Raw genomic sequence first — 19,215 nt, forward strand, 5'->3', positions numbered from 1 at the left:
AAACATGAAACCTGGGGCAGCAGTCATGGCGTCAGCCTAAACTGGAGCATAGGCAAGAATTAAAAGATGAAGCAATTGCATACTCAGTAAGTGTTCATAAAATCTGAGGGTGTAGAATCACTTTAATTTAGTATACAAGTATACTAGTGGAATCCCCCCCTCCTCACAGTATATCACATGCATGCACAGTGGGCACCTGGCTGTGAAGTTGCAAGCTGTCACAATTGTGTGCCCACAGTTATCATGCTGGTGCTGGGGACAGAAGACGGGAGTTTAAAATGGCTGGGGTGAGCACAGCGCTGGATCGTGTGACAGGTGAGTGGCTGTTTATTAAAAGTCAGCAGCTACAGTTTTTGACCTAATTTTTACACAGGAGACTGGAGCTCCTCTAATAAAAGCTTCCTACTTATTCTAGTAAAGAAAGAAGTTACTGAATAGATTTAGGCCCAAACTATTCTGGGAGTCCTTTAGAGCCATCTCAACTGAATCGTCCCTGGAAGAGGATTATGGGAAATATACATTGATTAATACAATGTATTTTATTGCAAACCAAACCTCACCTGAGTAATCCAAACATAAGATCTGTTGACTCCACAAGAGCAGTTTCAGTTACCCACTGGAAGCCAAAAATCTCTATGGTGTCCGTTTCATAATCCGTTGGCGAAGGATCAAGCTTTAGCAAAAGCCTGAAAAAAAAAGGAATAATTCAAACAGTAAAGATGTATACATTCACCTCCAGTTTAGCAAACATCACAAGCAGCTTCTGATACTGCAAGGCTGCAAAGTCGCTACTTACAACGCCTTGTATAAAGGGAGCAATGCAAAAGCAAAAAGCCAATCAAGCAGACTACAGATAAAGGAAGACATTTTATAGCAGATATACAGCTGCAGAGATAAAGAGCAGCACCATGTCATTTTCCTTCATATTTGAAGAGATCACTGTATTTCACTCTACAAAGTAGAACAATAGTTTAATTGTATAATGGCTTAGATGCCTTATACATCTCTGGCAGTAAGATATTGTTTTTGGTACAAAGCATTGCAAAAGTATGCAACACTGAAAAAAATAAACAACAACATATGTAAACAAAAATACTGATGATAAAAAATGTTTAAATAAAACTGAAAAAATCATCAGAAAAATAATGGCAACAGAAAAAATGGAAGAGGGAGTTAACTAGGATTAGAAATGACCTAAGGGTTATAGTGGGTAAATAGGATAGCGTTACTTTTTTAATAAAATAGTCCTTAGCAGACTGCTTTTTATGGGTATGTAAAAAGGCAAAAGTTTTTTTTTTTCCAATATGAAAAAAAAAAAAAAGAGTGCAAGAAGTTTAGATCCTCTGCTAAGTTTTTTTTTTTTGGGGAGAATCCAACATTCTATTTGTACTGTTGACTATTGGGTTGTCACTGGAATATTAACCACTTGAGTCCTTTTTCTCCGTAAATCCCCTGGAGTCACCGAACACTTTAACGGATAAGCTCACATTTGGTAACATGTTCTACCCGTTTTTAGCCTCTCACCCACCTCCCTCCCATAATGACAGAAGGCCAGGGATCTTCTCCCTGCACCAGCTGTCACAATTTAAAAAGAACTTGCTCATGTGAGGCTCAGCCCACATTAGGCGAGTCATTCATTCACAGAGATCGGTGAATGAATAAACTACAAGTACCGACAACCTTTGCAGCTGTCGGCTTGTAGTTCTCAGTGAACTATCAGGGTGCTGTCGAGGGTTTTAGGTAGTTCATTGATGCTCTGAGAGCTGATTGGAAGGAAGGGACACACCCCCTTCAAACAGGAACAGAGGTGAATCAGCTGGAGGTCCCTGCCCTGTCACCATTTCTCTCTTTGTATCAGGAAAACTTGTCAGAATTGATCCATGCTGATTGCAGAGGAACAAATCACCAGACAGAAATGACACATAGTGCTCTTAATTGTGTGCAGTTTTAGAGCATGACAGGTTAGGTTAAGTAACATCTTTCCCACTATACAAAAAATTGGGCTAACTTTACTGTTTTTTTTTATAATTCACTGAAGAGTATTTTTTGCAAAATAAATTGTTTGAAAAGACCACTGTGTAAATACAGTGTGTCATAAAATATTGCAACAATCACCATTTTATTCTCTAGGGTCTCTGCTAAAAACTATAATAATATTTGGGGGTTCTAAGCAATTTTCTTAAAAATAATACTGATTTTAATCTTGTAAGCAGCAAGTGTCAGAAAAAAGCTTGCTCATCAAGTGGTTAACCTGACTGCCAGGGCCGCTGTTAGAAATCATGGGGCACAATACAGCCCACCTGTCGGGGGCCCCCTTCAACTAAACCCTTGACGCCCCCCCATATCCCCGCCCCTAACCCAGAATCGAAACAAAATGCAGGTTTGTTGCAGTTTATAGAAATGCTTGCAGAGCCAACGTGTGCGCTCGCAATTGCGTATAAGCATACAGTAGTGGGGGCATTTTAAAATTTAATTTACTTTAAATTGTATATTTATTACAAAGAAAAAAATTGTACACTGTATCCTTACATTTTTTTTTTCTTTTCTGCTTTCACAAGGGATGAACAACATCCCTTGTGATAGCATGAGCCATGACAGGTACTCTTTATGGAGAGATCTGGGGTCTTTTAGACCCCATATCTGTCCTCTGGCTTCCAAAGCATCTGATCAAACCAAAATCATTATGTATAGATGCTTGTTCAAACCGGTAATGGCTACATGAGACCGAAACTGGAAGTGATAAAATCCTTGTCGCTTCTGATTTTTGATGCCACACAGTGGGAGGAATGACATCCGCCCCTCTCACGGTGTCTCAGGAATTGGATGCTACTGTTTGCATCCTAAAAGGAGGTAAAGGCAGGGATGCCACTGCCTTTAAAAAGTAAACCAGTGGCTTCTTAGCCAATAGAATTACTTTAACTGTGTGCAGATTCACTGAGGCTAAAAAAAAAAATATATATATATCTCGATCATTGCTTTAGTGATGACCATGATATCACCCTTCCATTCCAGTGAAGTACTGGTATGTAGCTGGACAGGAAGCAGTTAAAGGGGATTCGTTTGGGGGACAGTAAAAATGCAGCAGCAAAAATCACATGTTTACAGCTCCCCCAACTGAAGTGTAAAGTAGCATCTCACCGTGTCCTATGATAATCACACAGGCAGCACAATAAGCAGGGGCTCTATCATAAGGTGACCAGATTTTTAAAATGAAATCTGGGGACATTTTTTTATTTTTATTGGCAAATGGCACCGGACTGCATAATACACAGAGCGCTGGGCCCAGGGCTGCATAATACACAGAGCGCTGGGCCCAGGGCTGCATAATACACAGAGCGCTGGGCCCAGGGCTGCATAATACACAGAGCGCTGGGCACAGGCCTGCATAATACACAGAGCGCTGGGCCCAGGGCTGCATAATACACAGAGCGCTGGGCCCAGGGCTGCATAATACACAGAGCGCTGGGCCCAGGCCTGCATAATACACAGAGCGCTGGGCCCAGGCCTACATAATACACAGAGCGCTGGGCCCAGGGCTGCATAATACACAGAGCGCTGGGCCCAGGGCTGCATAATACACAGAGCGCTGGGCCCAGGGCTGCATAATACACAGAGCGCTGGGCACAGGCCTACATAATACACAGAGCGCTGGGCACAGGCCTACATAATACACAGAGCGCTGGGCACAGGCCTACATAATACACAGAGCGCTGGGCCCAGGGCTGCATAATACACAGAGCGCTGGGCCCAGGGCTGCATAATACAAAGAGCGCTGGGCCCAGGGCTGCATAATACACAGAGCGCTGGGCCCAGGGCTGCATAATACACAGAGCGCTGGGCCCAGGGCTGCATAATACACAGAGCGCTGGGCCCAGGGCTGCATAATACACAGAGCGCTGGGCACAGGCCTGCATAATACACAGAGCGCTGGGCCCAGGCCTGCATAATACACAGAGCGCTGGGCCCAGGCCTGCATAATACACAGAGCGCTGGGCCCAGGGCTGCATAATACACAGAGCGCTGGGCCCAGGGCTGCATAATACACAGAGCGCTGGGCCCAGGGCTGCATAATACACAGAGCGCTGGGCCCAGGGCTGCATAATACACAGAGCGCTGGGCCCAGGGCTGCATAATACACAGAGCGCTGGGCACAGGGCTGCATAATACACAGAGCGCTGGGCACAGGACTGCATAATACACAGAGCGCTGGGCACAGGACTGCATAATACACAGAGCGCTGGGCCCAGGCCTACATAATACACAGAGCGCTGGGCCCAGGCCTACATAATACACAGAGCGCTGGGCCCAGGCCTACATAATACACAGAGCGCTGGGCCCAGGCCTACATAATACACAGAGCGCTGGGCCCAGGCCTACATAATACACAGAGCGCTGGGCCCAGGGCTGCATAATACACAGTGCGCTGGGCCCAGGGCTGCATAATACACAGAGCGCTGGGCCCAGGGCTGCATAATACACAGAGCGCTGGGCCCAGGGCTGCATAATACACAGAGCGCTGGGCCCAGGGCTGCATAATACACAGAGCGCTGGGCCCAGGGCTGCATAATACACAGAGCGCTGGGCCCAGGGCTGCATAATACACAGAGCGCTGGGCACAGGCCTGCATAATACACAGAGCGCTGGGCACAGGGCTGCATAATACACAGAGCACTGGGCACAGGGCTGCATAATATACTGGAGGGTGTTAGGCGTGGAGTACAAGGTTCAGAGGTTTGCTATGCACAGAGGACACTCAGTCTCAGCCAGCACAGGATGCCCTGTCTACATTAATCCAGCCCTGAATCCGGGGACAATGTCCTCAATCCGGGGACTGTCCCTGGAAACCGGGGACATCTGGTCACCCTACTCTATCATGGCTCTGTGTCACATCACTGTTGGGTGACGACTTTGTTATGGCTGTGCTGTATTACACTGTAAAACTCCGTACAGCTAACAGCCATAAGTTGACAAAGTCAGCACCCAACAGCCATGTGACACAGAGACATGATAGAGCCCCTGCTTATTGTGCTGCTAAGGATAACCTGCTGTGCTGTGATTAGAATAGTCTATCCTCCACTCACTGTGTCCATTGCAGCCACACTCATCCTGCTGCTGTTCCCTATCACACTACAGGCACAGTGCTTCCTTCATTGTACGTGTGAGCAATGCCTCACCTCTTCAGAGAACCGCTGGTCACATAGGAGTCAAAGGGGAAGCTCTTCCCGCCATCTCTAACCCCGTCCTGAGCACACGAGAAGCTCGGTGGTCTGCAGTGCTGGCTGCCCCCCAGCTCCGGGTTCTCGGAGAAGTATGGGGAGAATGGGGGAGTGAGGGAGCCGGCAAACTCTTCACTCATATTGTTAGTTCTCCATACACCGCTTTCCCGGGACAATCCTTCATTCGGATCCTAGCACCTCCTGAGGCATCGCAACGCTTACAGCCAATCAGAAGCCACGCTCCGACACTAGCGAGTTCACTGATTGGAGGACAATGCCGTGCGGGAAATGTCAATGTATCTGAGTACTCTCCGCACTGAAGCAGCATGTCCAATGAGCTTTGTGCTAGAAGTAAGGGGCGGGCATTCAGACAGCTGGGAACCTATCACCTGCATGTCCCCACAGGTCATGTGATGTGCACAGGAACAAGATATGTGTGTGTGTGTGTGTGTTTTTTATTCTTATTCTTAGCATAGTTTAGCAAGTTTCGCGGTGTAATTGTTACTGTCTGCTGTAAAAGTTTTTCTTACAGTTCAGGGATAGAACTTTTTTGAGCTTTATATTGGTGTCTGGGTTTCAGTTACCACCTCATCCCTTTAAATCAGGACACATTAATTACACAGGTTCCGTGGCTGATTAACCACTTGGCAACTGCTGCACGACTATATACAGCGGTAGTAAGCCCCCTACAGGCAAAGTGACGTACCTGTACGCCGCTCATCCGCGAGCCTGTAGGGGGCAAGCGCGCTCCCGCCCCCGCTCGTTCACTGCAATCCCCGCGCGTGTGACCGGCGGCTCCGATGTCCACCGGCCACTCGCAATCTCACTCAGGACAGGGAGAAAGACAGACAGCTGATGTAAACACAGCCGCCTGTCATTCTCCCTTAGATCATCACAGAGGCTATGCGATCCTGCTATGTAGGATCGTATGCCTCTGTGATGATCTAACAAGCCACGCCCCCTGACAGTTAGAATCACACTCCTAGGGACACACTTAACCCCTTGATCACCTATAAAGTTAACCCCTTCCCTGCCAGTGTCATGTTGACAGTAACTGCATATTTATAGCACTGATTACTATAGTAATGTCACTGGTACTCCCAAAAATGTCAGTCAGGGGTCCGATCTATCCACCGCAATGTCGCAGTCCCGCAAAATAAATTCGCTGCCATTACTAGTTTAAAAAAAAACCAATAAAAATGACATAAATCTTTCCTGTAGTTAGTAAACGCAATAACTTTTGCACAAACCAATCAAAATACGCTTATTGCGATTTTTTTTTGGCCAAATTGGCCTAAAATGTTAAAACATTTTGATTTTTACATTTTTTTTTAGAATTTCATTTAAAAAAATGTGAAAAATATTGTTATTTTTTCAAAATTGTCGCTGTTTTTTTGTTTATAGCGCAAAAAATAAAAATCACACAGGTGATCAAATATCACCAAAAGAAAGCTCTGTTTGTGGGAAAAAAAGGACGTCAATTTCATTTGGGTACAGTGTCGCACAACCGCGCAATTGTCCGTTAAAGTCACGCAGTGCCGAATCGCAAAATAGGGCCTGGTCATTGGGCAGCCAAATCCTCCGGGGCTTAAGTGGTTTTATGGTGGTAATTAAACTCACTTAGTGCCTTCTGTGCATTATATCAGCCTCAGAACCTGTGTCCTGGTTTAAAGGGATGAGGTGGCAACCATAGACTCTGGGTCCCCACTACTTAGCATTCTCCAGACTTCCTGTTTTGGTGTCAGGGAACAAAAGTTATCTTCAGTTTCTTTAACCACTTCTGGAGTGCACAGTAGCACTATACTTAGGGCATAATTGCTGTCTCCCCTTCTGTCTTGCAGGTGCTATTCCTTCTGCATCATGTTTAGGGCATAATGGCTGTCATGCCTCCAGCATAAGGAAATAATTAATGCTATTGGAACTTGTAATACCAATATGGTCCACAAGATGCCACTGTGACATAGACTGTTGTACAGTACTTTATGGTACTTCCTGTACTATATTGCTGGATATTATTTCCACCCCTCTCTGAGAGAATCTCCATTTTAAGATTTACCTCAGGAAGGAGCAGACAGCATCTGAGGTTGCTGTGGGAAGATTCCTGAACCCCCCTTTGAAGCATCGCTGGTATGCCTATGAACTGTTGGTTATATACTCAATGCATATACTGTTTATGTTTGTATACTGATTATATGCCTTTATATGTTTATTTACAGTTTCACCTCTATTCACAATCCTATTCGCATATCCATTCTGACTTGTAACCTGTTCATGTGACCACTATTCTTTCACTGGAATAAAGCCTTAAGTTACAAAAGGACTGGTTATTGCAGGATTAAAGGTTTAGCTGTATGTTGAGCTGCACACGCCTGGGGCATACGTGTAGTGAGAACAGAACAGTGAAACAGCGGCTATCCAGCAAGTGGGATTTAGGACAGAGACTATACAGAGGCCTGCTACCCTGCCAGCGCAGTCATCAGCATATTCAATACAGCAGTCTCTACACAGTTAAGCATTCCTGCAAGCGACATGTCACATAGCCAGACATCCTCACTCAAGACAAGGTCCAGAGTTTCCGGCTCCTCTAGATCTTCCTCTGCAAGCAATGCACTCGCCATAGCACGTGCGAAAGCTGAAGCCGCCAAGGCGCGAGCAGCCTTTACTGAGCAAGAAATGCAGATTAAACAGGAGAAAGTGAGGTTAAAGAAAGAGACTGAGGAAGCCCTCCTAAAAGTAAAAACGCAGAAAGAGGCAGAGGAGTGAACGCAGCAGACGCAGCAATATTCTCGATCCAGCAGCTGAAACTCCAAATTCTCTACAACAAACTTCAGATTACATCAATCAACATTTTAAAACAAGCAGTGTAAAAGATGACGTCAAAGAGACAAGCCAAAGACACTCCACGGTACAGCCGCAAGTCAGTGACAAGCCTAGAGCCTGCAAACGGGAGAAATCCGTGCAAAGTGACGTCTCCTACGACAGACTCCCCATAAGTGAGATAATAGAATCACCCTCTAATCGCCCTCCAGAACCAACGCGCAAGCCAGAATGGTACATCAGAGGACAGGGTATGGGAGAGATAGAGCCGCTCAGGTGTGTAAGTCCGACCTGGTGCTGGTAAGACCCGTCATCCGGGTTAGTGCAAAGAAGTAGTAGAACCGCACTCAGGTAGATGAAAGTTAAAATAATACTTTTTTATTCTTCAAATCATAGATGAACAGACAGTGCAGGGGAACAGGCAATCCAAGGTTAACGCGTTTCACGGCACATACAGCCGCTTACTCATAACCGGTTATGAGTAAGCGGCTGTATGTGCCGTGAAACGCGTTAACCTTGGATTGCCTGTTCCCCTGCACTGTCTGTTCATCTATGATTTGAAGAATAAAAAAGTATTATTTTTACTTTCATCTACCTGAGTGCGGTTCTACTACTTCTTTGCACATCAGAGGACAGCTCGGTGCCAGCAAAAGGTATGACTACACACAGCCATCTTACCATGACAACACACAGCAGGCTAACCAAGCCACCATAGACTTTGCAAGGTTCTTTGCATGACGTGAGTTATTCACCAAAGGACTTGAAAAGTTTAATGACCGCCCTGAAAACTACAGAGCCTGGCGGTCATCCTTTCAAAACACCATCAGAGACTTAGGGCTATCTTGCAGCGAAGAGATAGATCTCCTGATCAAATGGCTTGGAAATGAGTCTGCCGAACATGCCAGGCGAATCAGGACAATAAATATAAACTACCCAGACACTGGTCTTAGAACAATCTGGGATAGACTTGATGAGTGTTATGGTTCAGCAGAACCAGTAGAAAATGCATTATTCAAAAGACTTGATAACTTTCCCAGAATACCTAGCAAAGCCTACCATAAACTTAGAGAGTTAAGTGACTTGTTAATGGAACTTCAAGTAGCTAAATCCGAGGGAGACTTAAAAGGACTTGCATTCCTTGACACAGCCAGAGGTGTCAACCCCATTGTGCAAAAGTTACCCTGTAACTTGCAAGAGCAGTGGATTACACACGGATCCCGATATAAAAGACAGCATGATGTTCCATTCCCTCCTTTTTCTGTTTTTGTGGACTTTGTGTGCCAGCAAGCTAAAACTAGAAATGATCCAAGTTTTGATTTTACGCTGTTGTGTGCTGCTCCTGTGGGACTTAACCCTCGCAAACCTCCAGTAGCAGTACACAAAACTAATGTGTCTCCTCCAGGTTCCTTTCACAGGTCTGCCAACTTCTCTAACTCAGAGACAAAGGTCAACGATCCTGGTAAGCAGTGTCCCTTGCATCGGAAGCCACATCCTCTACTAAAATGCAGAGCCTTCAGAGAGAAAACCCTGCAGGACCGCAAAGCCTTCCTCAAGGAGAACCACATCTGCTACAGGTGCTGCTCTTCAACATCTCATCTCGCCAAGGACTGTAAGGTCAGTTTGAAATGCACAGAATGTGACAGCTCAGATCACAACACAGGGTTACATCCTGGGCCAGCTCCATGGACTTTACAACACACCCTCAGCACTAGTGAGCACGGCGGGGAGGAGAAGCACACCACCACAACTACACCAGAGGTCACTTCACAATGTACAGAGATCTGCAAAGGAGCCATAGGTGGTAGGTCCTGCTCCGAAATCTGCTTAGTCAGAGTCTACCCAGCAGGCCAAAAAGACAAAGCTATTAAGCTTTACGTAATCCTGGATGACCAAAGTAACAAGTCATTAGCCAGCTCGACTTTTTTTGACATGTTCAGCGTTAAAGGCCCCAGCATTCCCTACTCCTTAAAAACTTGTGCAGGAATAGTGGAGACGGCTGGTAGGAGAGCATCTGGCTACCAAATCGAGTCCATCGACGCGCAATCTCGCTTGTCTTTGCCAACTCTTATTGAATGCAATCAGATCCCTGATCATAGATCTGCAATTCCTACACCAGATGTAGCTGCTCATCACCCACACTTGAAACGCATAGAACATCTGATACCAGAACTTGATCCTCAGGCTCAGATCATCCTACTCCTCGGGAGAGATATCTTACAAGCCCACAAATCAAGAGCTCAGATTAATGGTCCCAATAACGCTCCTTATGCTCAGAAGTTAGACCTCGAATGGGTCATCATAGGAGATGTCTGTCTAGGAAGCGTGCACAAACCTAACTCTGTTAGCAGCATGCTCACAAATACCCTAGAGAATGGGCGTCCCTCTCTTTTCCAGCCATGCCACAACCATTTCCTTGTTAAGGAATCAGCCTACGCCACCCACTCATCTTGTCCCTTCACAAGCTCCACTAGTGACAACTTTGCCTGTGACAGTGACCAAGACCATTTAGGGTACACAGTCTTTCAGAGAACTAAAGATGACAATCGTGTGGCAATGTCTATCAAAGACAAACTCTTCTTAGAAATAATGGAGCAAGGTCTAGTCAAAGACGGCACAAACAGCTGGGTCGCACCTCTTCCCTTCAGACCACAGAGACAACGCTTACCCAATAACAAAGAACAAGCTTTACAACGTTTTGCTTCCCTTAGATGTAATTTACAAAGAAAGCCAGAGATGAGGGAACATTTCTTTTCTTTCATGGGGAAGATCTTTGAGAATGGTCATGCCGAGGTAGCTCCCGCCCCTAAAGACTCTGAAGAGTGTTGGTATCTCCCTATATTCGGAGTGTACCATCCCAAAAAGCCAGGTCAAATCAGAGTAGTGTTTGACTCTAGTGCCAAATACAAGGTTATCTCCTTGAACGATGTCCTCTTGACAGGCCCAGACCTCAACAACAAACTCCTGGGAGTGCTCTTACGCTTCCGCAAAGATTCTATTGCCTTCATAGCTGACATCCAGCAGATGTTCCATTGTTTCTTGGTCAGAGAGGAAGACAGGAACTTCCTAAGGTTCCTTTGGTTCCAAGACAATGATCCTTCCAAAGATATCTCAGAGTATCGCATGAGGGTACACATCTTTGGCAATAGCCCTTCACCTGCAGTCGCTATCTACGGACTCAGACATTCCGCCCAAGAAGGTGAACTTGAGTTTGGCTCAGATGCAAGATAATTCGGAGAGAAAGATTTTTATGTGGATGACTGTTTAAAATCCTTACCTTCCAGTGAGTCTGCAATCTGTCTTCTTAAAAGAGCGCAGGAAATGCTCGCTTGTTCCAATCTCAGGCTTCACAATATTGCTTCTAACAGCAAAGAGGTAATGGAAGCTTTCCCCACTCAAGACCATTCCAGTGATCTAAAGGACTTAGATCTGGGTACAGACTCTTTACCTGTACTGCGCAGTCTAGGTCTACTTTGGGACTTGAAATCTGATTCCTTTACCTTCCAAGTAAATGGAGAAGAAAGACCTTTCACTCGCAGAGGTGTCTTGTCTACTATCAATAGCCTGTACGATCCATTAGGATTTGCGGCACCTGTTACAATTCAAGGTAAAGCCTTGCTTAGAGACTTGATTTGTGAAACATCCGATTGGGATGCCCCACTACCCCTTGATAAGAGGAACTCTTGGGTAGAGTGGAGGGACTCTTTATCAGACTTATCTGATCTCCATGTTTCACGCCCATATGCTCCTGTACTTTCTACAGAGATACAGAGTCAAAACCTTTGCATATTCTGTGATGCTTCTGTCAAGGCAATAGCTGCTGTGGCCTACTTAAGGACTGTTGACACTACAGATCGATGCCACGTAGGATTAATCATGGGCAAAGCAAAGCTTGCTCCACACCCCGAGCATACTATACCTAGGCTAGAACTTTGTGCTGCAGTTCTAGCTGTTGAACTAGCAGAGCTAATAGCCTCAGAGATGGACATTGACCTCAAGGATGTTCAACTCTACACAGACAGCAAGGTAGTTCTAGGCTACATCTACAATGAAACCAGACGTTTTTATGTTTATGTCAACAACAGAGTGTTGAGGATTAGGAGATCTACCATTCCAACACAATGGCACTATGTACCTACTGACTACAACCCTGCAGACCATGCTACAAGAGCTGTTGCTGCATGTAACCTGAAAGACACAACATGGTTTACTGGACCTGCATTCTTGTACGATGCAGAACAAACTTTTCCTAAAAGTGACACGATTGAACTAGTAGATCCAGACTCAGATACTGACATCCGTCCTGAGATCTCAACATTTCATACTAAAACTTCAGACTGCCAGCTTAAATCTGACAGATTTACCAGATTCTCAAAATGGAAGACACTTGTTCGAGCTATTTCTTGTCTTATTCACATAGCTCGCTCCTTTAAAAGTGACTCAAACAGCTGTGACCGCAAGGGATGGCACCACTGTCAAAGGATCAGTTCAGTATTAGAGCTACAGCAGTCTCAGGATCTTATCATCCGCACTGTACAGCATGAAGCATATGCTAAGGAGATTGACTGTACCTTGAACGGAAAACCTATCCCTAGAGACAGTGTCCTGAGAAAACTCGACCCATTCTTTGATCAAAATGGACTACTTAGGGTAGGTGGTCGTCTAAGGCAAGCCAACCTAGAGTCAGACGAGAGAAACCCTCTAATAGTTCCTGGTCACCACCACATCGCTTACTTGATTGTGTCACAGCATCACTCCCATATAGTTACATAGGGCCTGATTCATAGTACGGCGAATTGGCGTTTCGGCGTGATTTTGCGAAGCGGCGATTATTTAAGTCTGAAATTGGCATTCAAAGAACGGCGGGCGGAAAATAGCGCCTAGTGTGAGATTCATTAAGATGCAATATGGTCAGAGCGCGACTTAAAACCACGCCAGCTAAAAGCTCGACTAAAGTTTAGCCAAATTTTCCCCTGTACCCCCAAAAATCCCAAATCACTGTGGAAGGTGTGGAAGTCAATTTGGAGATGACTTGCGTTTAAAAAATCTCAAAAACTGACTTAGAAAGAGAGATATCTGCGAAAGTGTGGAAAGGTTAAACAGCTCCTCCAGCCGCGAGCTGCGAACTCGCGAATGTGCGCATGCGCAACGCCAAATAGGCTCAAAAAATTTCGCCAGCGCGATTTTGGGTCAATTTTTTTTTGAATACCGCTTGCAAATCCGCTGTCTCGCCCATAGAAAATGGCAAAAACCGGCGGAATTGGAAAAACATGCACACTTCCAACAAGGGATCCTTTAGTAAACACCATCACATTCCATACACCTTTCCTGCTAACTCCGAAATCATAGCAGTCAAATCTACAGTGTTTATATAGAACCTCCACATTCTCTGAAAAAACCCACAAAATATTACATTGGGGAATTGGTCGTCAGATAGAAAAAAAATAGATGTAAAACATATTTCAAAGAAAGATTATTAGCATTTCACACATATCAAGGAAATGTCACAATTTTGACAATATTTTATGTGTTTCCAAAGAATGTTTTTAGAAATATATTGCAAATACTACCTTTTCTTCCATATGGGTATGGCCAAGTGTTACCATTTTACTACACATTTAACTGAAGGTATATATATATATATCCCTTATACTTGGCTAATTAGCAAAGTATGCCCAACAAACAAATAGAGCTTTAGCTCACAATATTGCTACATATTGACTTTATGTGGCATCTTTTGTATTTTGTTCATGTCTTTAGATTAAAAGTTTGCTGATACACATGCCTTTTTCAAACATGAACAAAATTAATGATGTCAACATTTGGAGGATTGGAGATATCCAAGTGTTGCCCATACAGAGGGCACCTTCCGGATTCGAACTTACAAACCTACAGCAGGAAGGCAGACTCCCTAATCATTGTGCTATTTCTCAGTGAGCGTTGGGTGTTTTCCTCATGCCGTCAAAATGCTCACATGGGAACAGGGGCCATTGACCTGAATAGGATTGGATTTTTTGCCTGTTTTGGGAGCTGATCCTTGAGCTGGACAAATCCCCCTCAAACGCCCCCAAACGGGCTACGTTCACATGTACGTGTTTGTGGTCTGTTTTTGGGGCTTTTGTAGGTGATTTCATATAACAATGCCTGCCCAAAAAATGCATGTCAAAACGCCTGTGAAAACGCCAGCCAAAATGCACATAAGAACGCCTGATATAATTGCCACGCCAAATTTAGGGATGTTCATGAGTGATGAGTCAGATTGTTGGCTTACATATCTGGTCAATTGTCACAATCTCACTTCCCAAATCCCAAAAGGTGTGTTTCAATTGTTTACCTAAATATATATTTCTCTCTCTCTCACGTAATTGTATATATATGTATGTATTCCTGTATCTAAACATTCTAAATAATGACTAGCAAACTTCAAGAGAGAATTTTTTCAATTCACATATACTATACACACCTACATACATTTCTATTCCTCATTTCTATTTCCCTTGTTTTGGCAACTGAGCATGCTCCAAAACACACAGGACACACACAGTTAATTTTTTGACTGGGCGTTACCATTCTGGGTATGTGTTTGCTTGGATTATATATAGCTCACTCAGACATCAGGAAAGATTTGACCTACGAAGAGGTCCAATATATTTGTGTGTCACATGCTTTATGGGTAACATTTTTGGCCCTTTGTTATTTATGGAGGTGAGATTTGGCTGTGTTGTGTGTTGACTCTCTGTAAGTATTTATTGCTGTTAACATAATTCTGTCAATCTGCACATGCATCTGTTGATTATGGGCTCTTTGTCGATGTATATGGTCTAAATGTTGTACAAAGGTTGTTTTTGTTTGAAAAATACAAATGTAATAAACAGCATGTTTCCAATTTTTTTTTAAAATGTCTTCATGTGTCTAAAGTTTTCTGGTGTCCACAAATGTATGTATTTGTATTTCTTTTTCTAAGTTAAATCTGCTTAATGGTTGTGTATGTTCACTATTCGCGAATTCGCGAATATACAAAACCGCGTTCTCACATTTATACATGAAACCGGAAACGAAACTTTTGGTGCGTGCACACGTTTCCGGAAATTGTCCAGGCCCTGTCTTAAGTGTGCATCATGGCTCCTGCACTGTTTACTGCCGAAATAGTGGCATTTGTGTGTAAGGTAAGGAGGGGGTGTGAATGTGCAGGGTGCGGGATGGGGGATGGGGATGGGGATGGGTGGGTCGCTTATCTAGCGGGTGTGCAAGAAACTTTTGGTCTGCTGATCTGCGCATGCACTTTCTGCCTATTAGACGTGATCTAGAAGCTTCCTGTTATAGAAACTTCCTAGATGTGAACCTGTTCCCTATATATATATATATATATATATATATATGTATATGTGTGTATATATATATATATGTGTGTGTGTGTATATATATGTATATGTGTGTATATATATTTATATGTGTGTGTGTGTGTATATATATTTATATGTGTGTGTGTGTGTGTATATATATATATATATGTGTGTGTGTGTGTATATATATATATATGTGTGTGTGTGTGTGTGTATATATATATATATATATATATATATATATATATGTGTGTGTGTGTGTGTGTATGTGTATATGTATGTATGTATGTATGTGTATATAAAAAATATATATTATACAAAATATATATATTAGACAATATATATACTATGTATATATTATATACAATATATATACATTAGATACATTATAGAATATGTTATATACCATATATTAGTGTATATAATAGGGAACAGGTTCACATCTCTGAACTTTCTATATAGATATAGATAGGCATACCCTGCTTTAAGTACACTCACTTTATATACAATCGTGAGTAAGGACACAGCTTGTTCAGCTTGCCATGACACTGCTCACAAACCATAAGTGACAGGGATAACAAACTTAGGGAGCAACGACAGGGTACCCAGGTACCCAGGACTACACCATATCCATTTTGTGGCTGGCCAGCTTGCCTAGGTAATCTATCATGTCATAGTCCTGGATCCCCTTAACATGCTCCCACATGGTTTGGGAGTAAGGCTATGTCAATGTGGCCAAAATTTACAATGGAGCTGGTGTATTTTCATGCATCGAGAAAAGAAAAAAGGGATTGCTTCACTTTAAGTACATTTTCAGTTTCCATACATGCCCTGGTCCCATTGTGTACTTAAAGTGGGCTATGCCTGTATATAGATAGATTTGATTCGTTTCAACTTTTACACAAAATGAAACACAATTATCTGTGACAGATTGCTCTGACGCTTTGGAATCTGTCTCGATAAAGACAAATGTATTGACCCTTTTCATATATGCAAGATTAGAAACATTATATTCCCTAAATGCATAATGCCAAAAATTATTGCCTTACATACATCCATACACACTGCAAGCTCGGCACCGTTTGTCTTGTCTGACACTCTTACCATCATAAGCTGGATCTGCACACAGCAGCTAATTGGTTCACCTGAGATGGAATCAGTGATCACAAAAATCTGGAATGGTCATGTCTTCAAAGGATTGCCTTGAACAAATCACCTCTAAAAGAAACACATGAGTGTATAATCACTTGTCTCAATGGATCACATTCCCAACACACCCATCTCACACTGCCATATGATAATGAATGGGGGTGTCCATTGCAAGTTAAATACACCCCCAGATCACATTGCTTTGTTAATTTACAGATCTAACTGGAATCTGATGGCACTGCTGTGAACCACTATGCCATCAAATTCTGCTGGGGACCTTTAAAAAGGATTATGTGTGATTGTGTGGATAATTATGCCACCTTAAATTTGCATCTCCCACATACCATGTGCAACTCTTGCAGGAATTGTGAATCAAGGATAATTCAGCACAGCTTAATGAACAGACACATTGAGGAGTGTAGGAACACACCGTCAGATTACCCGATCACACTATGGGGTTTTAACTCCTCCATAATTTTGCCACTTTGGAAACCAAGTGCTTACTTTATGTATACTTTTTAGACGGAACTACAATTTATAGTAGGGTGATATCATTGCATGAGATTTTCCCTCACTTCCTGTCTTAGTGTCACCAAGACAGGAAGTGAGGGGAATATCACTGTGGGGAAATAGCTTGCAATTGTTGTCTTATAATGTCCATAGTATATATAAAAGGAAAGAATTGCTGGCTATATCCCCACGGGAGATTCCCTCACTTCCTGTCCTGGTGACACCAAGACAGGAAGTGAAGGGAAATCTCCTGCAATGATATAACACTGTTACATGTTCTAGTTATGTAGCAAACTTAAGAATATACAAAGCAAACATCTTTTTTTTTCCATTTTGGCAAAATCATGGATTAATTAAAAAACTATCTTTGTTTGTCCCGTGGCTTGCAGGAAAAACATTTTGCCTTGATTCCACCATCAACACAGACAGGGGAAACCCTCCTGCGGAGCCATTGTGTTCTCCTGGTGCTGCCCCTGCCAGGAAAACACAGTGATTATTGCTAGTGGCTACAAGAGATGCTAGCGATAAGTGTGTGTAAAATCTGACAGACTGGTTGTACGTTGTCCTCCAGGTGATCGACCAATCAACTTGGGTACCTTCAGCCTGGCCATACACAGTTTAAATCTGCATCTCAAATGAAGCAATCCCATTTACATATAACACTCCATAAAGGAGAATTGAGGGGCTTATCAGGTCTGCGTCAAAAATTAACAGCCACACCCAATCAGACAGCTCGTGTTAAAAGGGACCTGAAAAGCAATCTGCATGGCTTGCTTTTCCAAGCATTGGCTAGTTTAGTGAGCCTGGACTAATAACAGTCACTGTAATGCTACCCATACTGCTGTCCTTTTAACATGGTGACAAAAGTTGATACCTATGCTACATGTGTGTAAAGTTACTTGCACCCTGCTAAATGGACAGCAATAAGGTTGTAAATACAGTGACTGCCTGTCCCCCCCTGATGGCGGCCCTGGGTGTGTCATGAAAGGCCGATTGAGAAAATGGCTATATCATGTAGAGGAAATCACCAGTGTGGGGCAACCTATGTCATGGAGGTAGATTTGGACATCGATGTATATGTATCACCAGAAATGGAATTCTTTGTTCTACAATATCTCAAAGACGACCTAGCATGTTATTTGAAGACTGTACTATTTTGGACATACTTGGACTCAAACATACACTGCTCTTTCCACAGCTCCTCCTCCTCTGGGGGTATGATAATGTATATACGCATCTTCACCAAAAGCACAAGATGTGTCGTCTCCGGATGAGGCTGCAGCGGAGATTTCAGTTCCTGCCTGATATAGTGGATCTGCAGCGGGCCTGGAGTGATGCCAAAAGGCGCTCACCCAAGCTCCTGCTAAAGGCTGTGGAGCAAATCTCCGGTAAGTAAAAATATACATTACATGTGACCAGATAGGTTACAATTTTTTGGGTAGGTGGACATGTGTTTAGCTATGCAACAACACTAATACCAACACCCCCCCCCCCCTCCCTCTCACTCCTACCTTTCCTACCTCCATCAAGTGTCTCTTCACAACCTTTAATACTACTATGTACATTCGTATTTTTTATGTTTCTTTTTTTTCTTCTGCTTCTAGCCAAAGCGGACGGCCGGCACCCTCTTGTGCTTTTGGTGAAGAAGGGGAGGAGGAGGACGGCCACACTACAATACGCATTCAGAGGCAGCGAGCCATTTGAGCAGCTGAAAATTGTGGATCGTAAGTAGAAAATAAAAATGATAGAAATTTCTAATCTCTAATCACATTTTACAGAGCCCCCTTTACATCGGAGTCTCCAGACTTACTACACTGTAAGAGGGAAGTGTGAAGACTCTGATATAAGGAGAGTTTGGGAACCATTATTTGAGGGGGGAAGCTGGGGACTCTGGTGTAAAAGGGAACTCTGTGTTCCCCAAAGCTCCCCCATACATCTGAGCTTACAGAGACCCTCTTACACTTCCCTTCCTCAGTCCACCACAGTCAAGGGCACAACAAGTCCCACTGCAGAAGGCTACCTGCTTGGACTTGTAATCCTCTCTGTAGGGGAATGAGGAAATACTGCCTGCTATGCTAAGACTTGTAGTGCCCTCTGTTAGGGACTAAGGATTCCTCAGTCCTCAACATTCTAGGGCACTATAAGTCTCAGCATAGTGGGCTGTCATACCTCAGTCCCTCACA

General features: G+C 43.6%; 1 protein-coding gene and 1 long non-coding RNA gene across 2 annotated transcripts in view; one reads left to right on the forward strand and one right to left on the reverse strand.

Moving 5' to 3' along the window:
- Positions 1-5,405, reverse strand: part of MMS22L (MMS22 like, DNA repair protein) — a 239,496-nt gene extending 234,091 nt beyond the window's left edge. The window contains exons 1-2 of the mRNA XM_082251696.1: positions 5,175-5,405; positions 561-686 (exon numbers count right to left, since the gene is read on the reverse strand). Of these exons, the coding sequence (XP_082107822.1) occupies positions 561-686; positions 5,175-5,356 (308 nt within the window). The 5' untranslated portion in view covers positions 5,357-5,405. The remainder of the gene's footprint in view (positions 1-560; positions 687-5,174) is intronic.
- A 768-nt stretch (positions 5,406-6,173) lies between these two features.
- Positions 6,174-19,215, forward strand: part of LOC309551436 — a 439,241-nt gene continuing 426,199 nt past the window's right edge. Inside the window, exon 1 of the long non-coding RNA XR_014225081.1 lies at positions 6,174-6,233. This is a non-coding gene — a long non-coding RNA (uncharacterized lncRNA). The remainder of the gene's footprint in view (positions 6,234-19,215) is intronic.

The sequence above is a fragment of the Pelophylax lessonae genome (genome assembly GCF_965119305.1).
Source record: "Pelophylax lessonae genome assembly, chromosome: 3".
NCBI classification, from domain to species: Eukaryota; Metazoa; Chordata; class Amphibia; order Anura; family Ranidae; genus Pelophylax; species Pelophylax lessonae.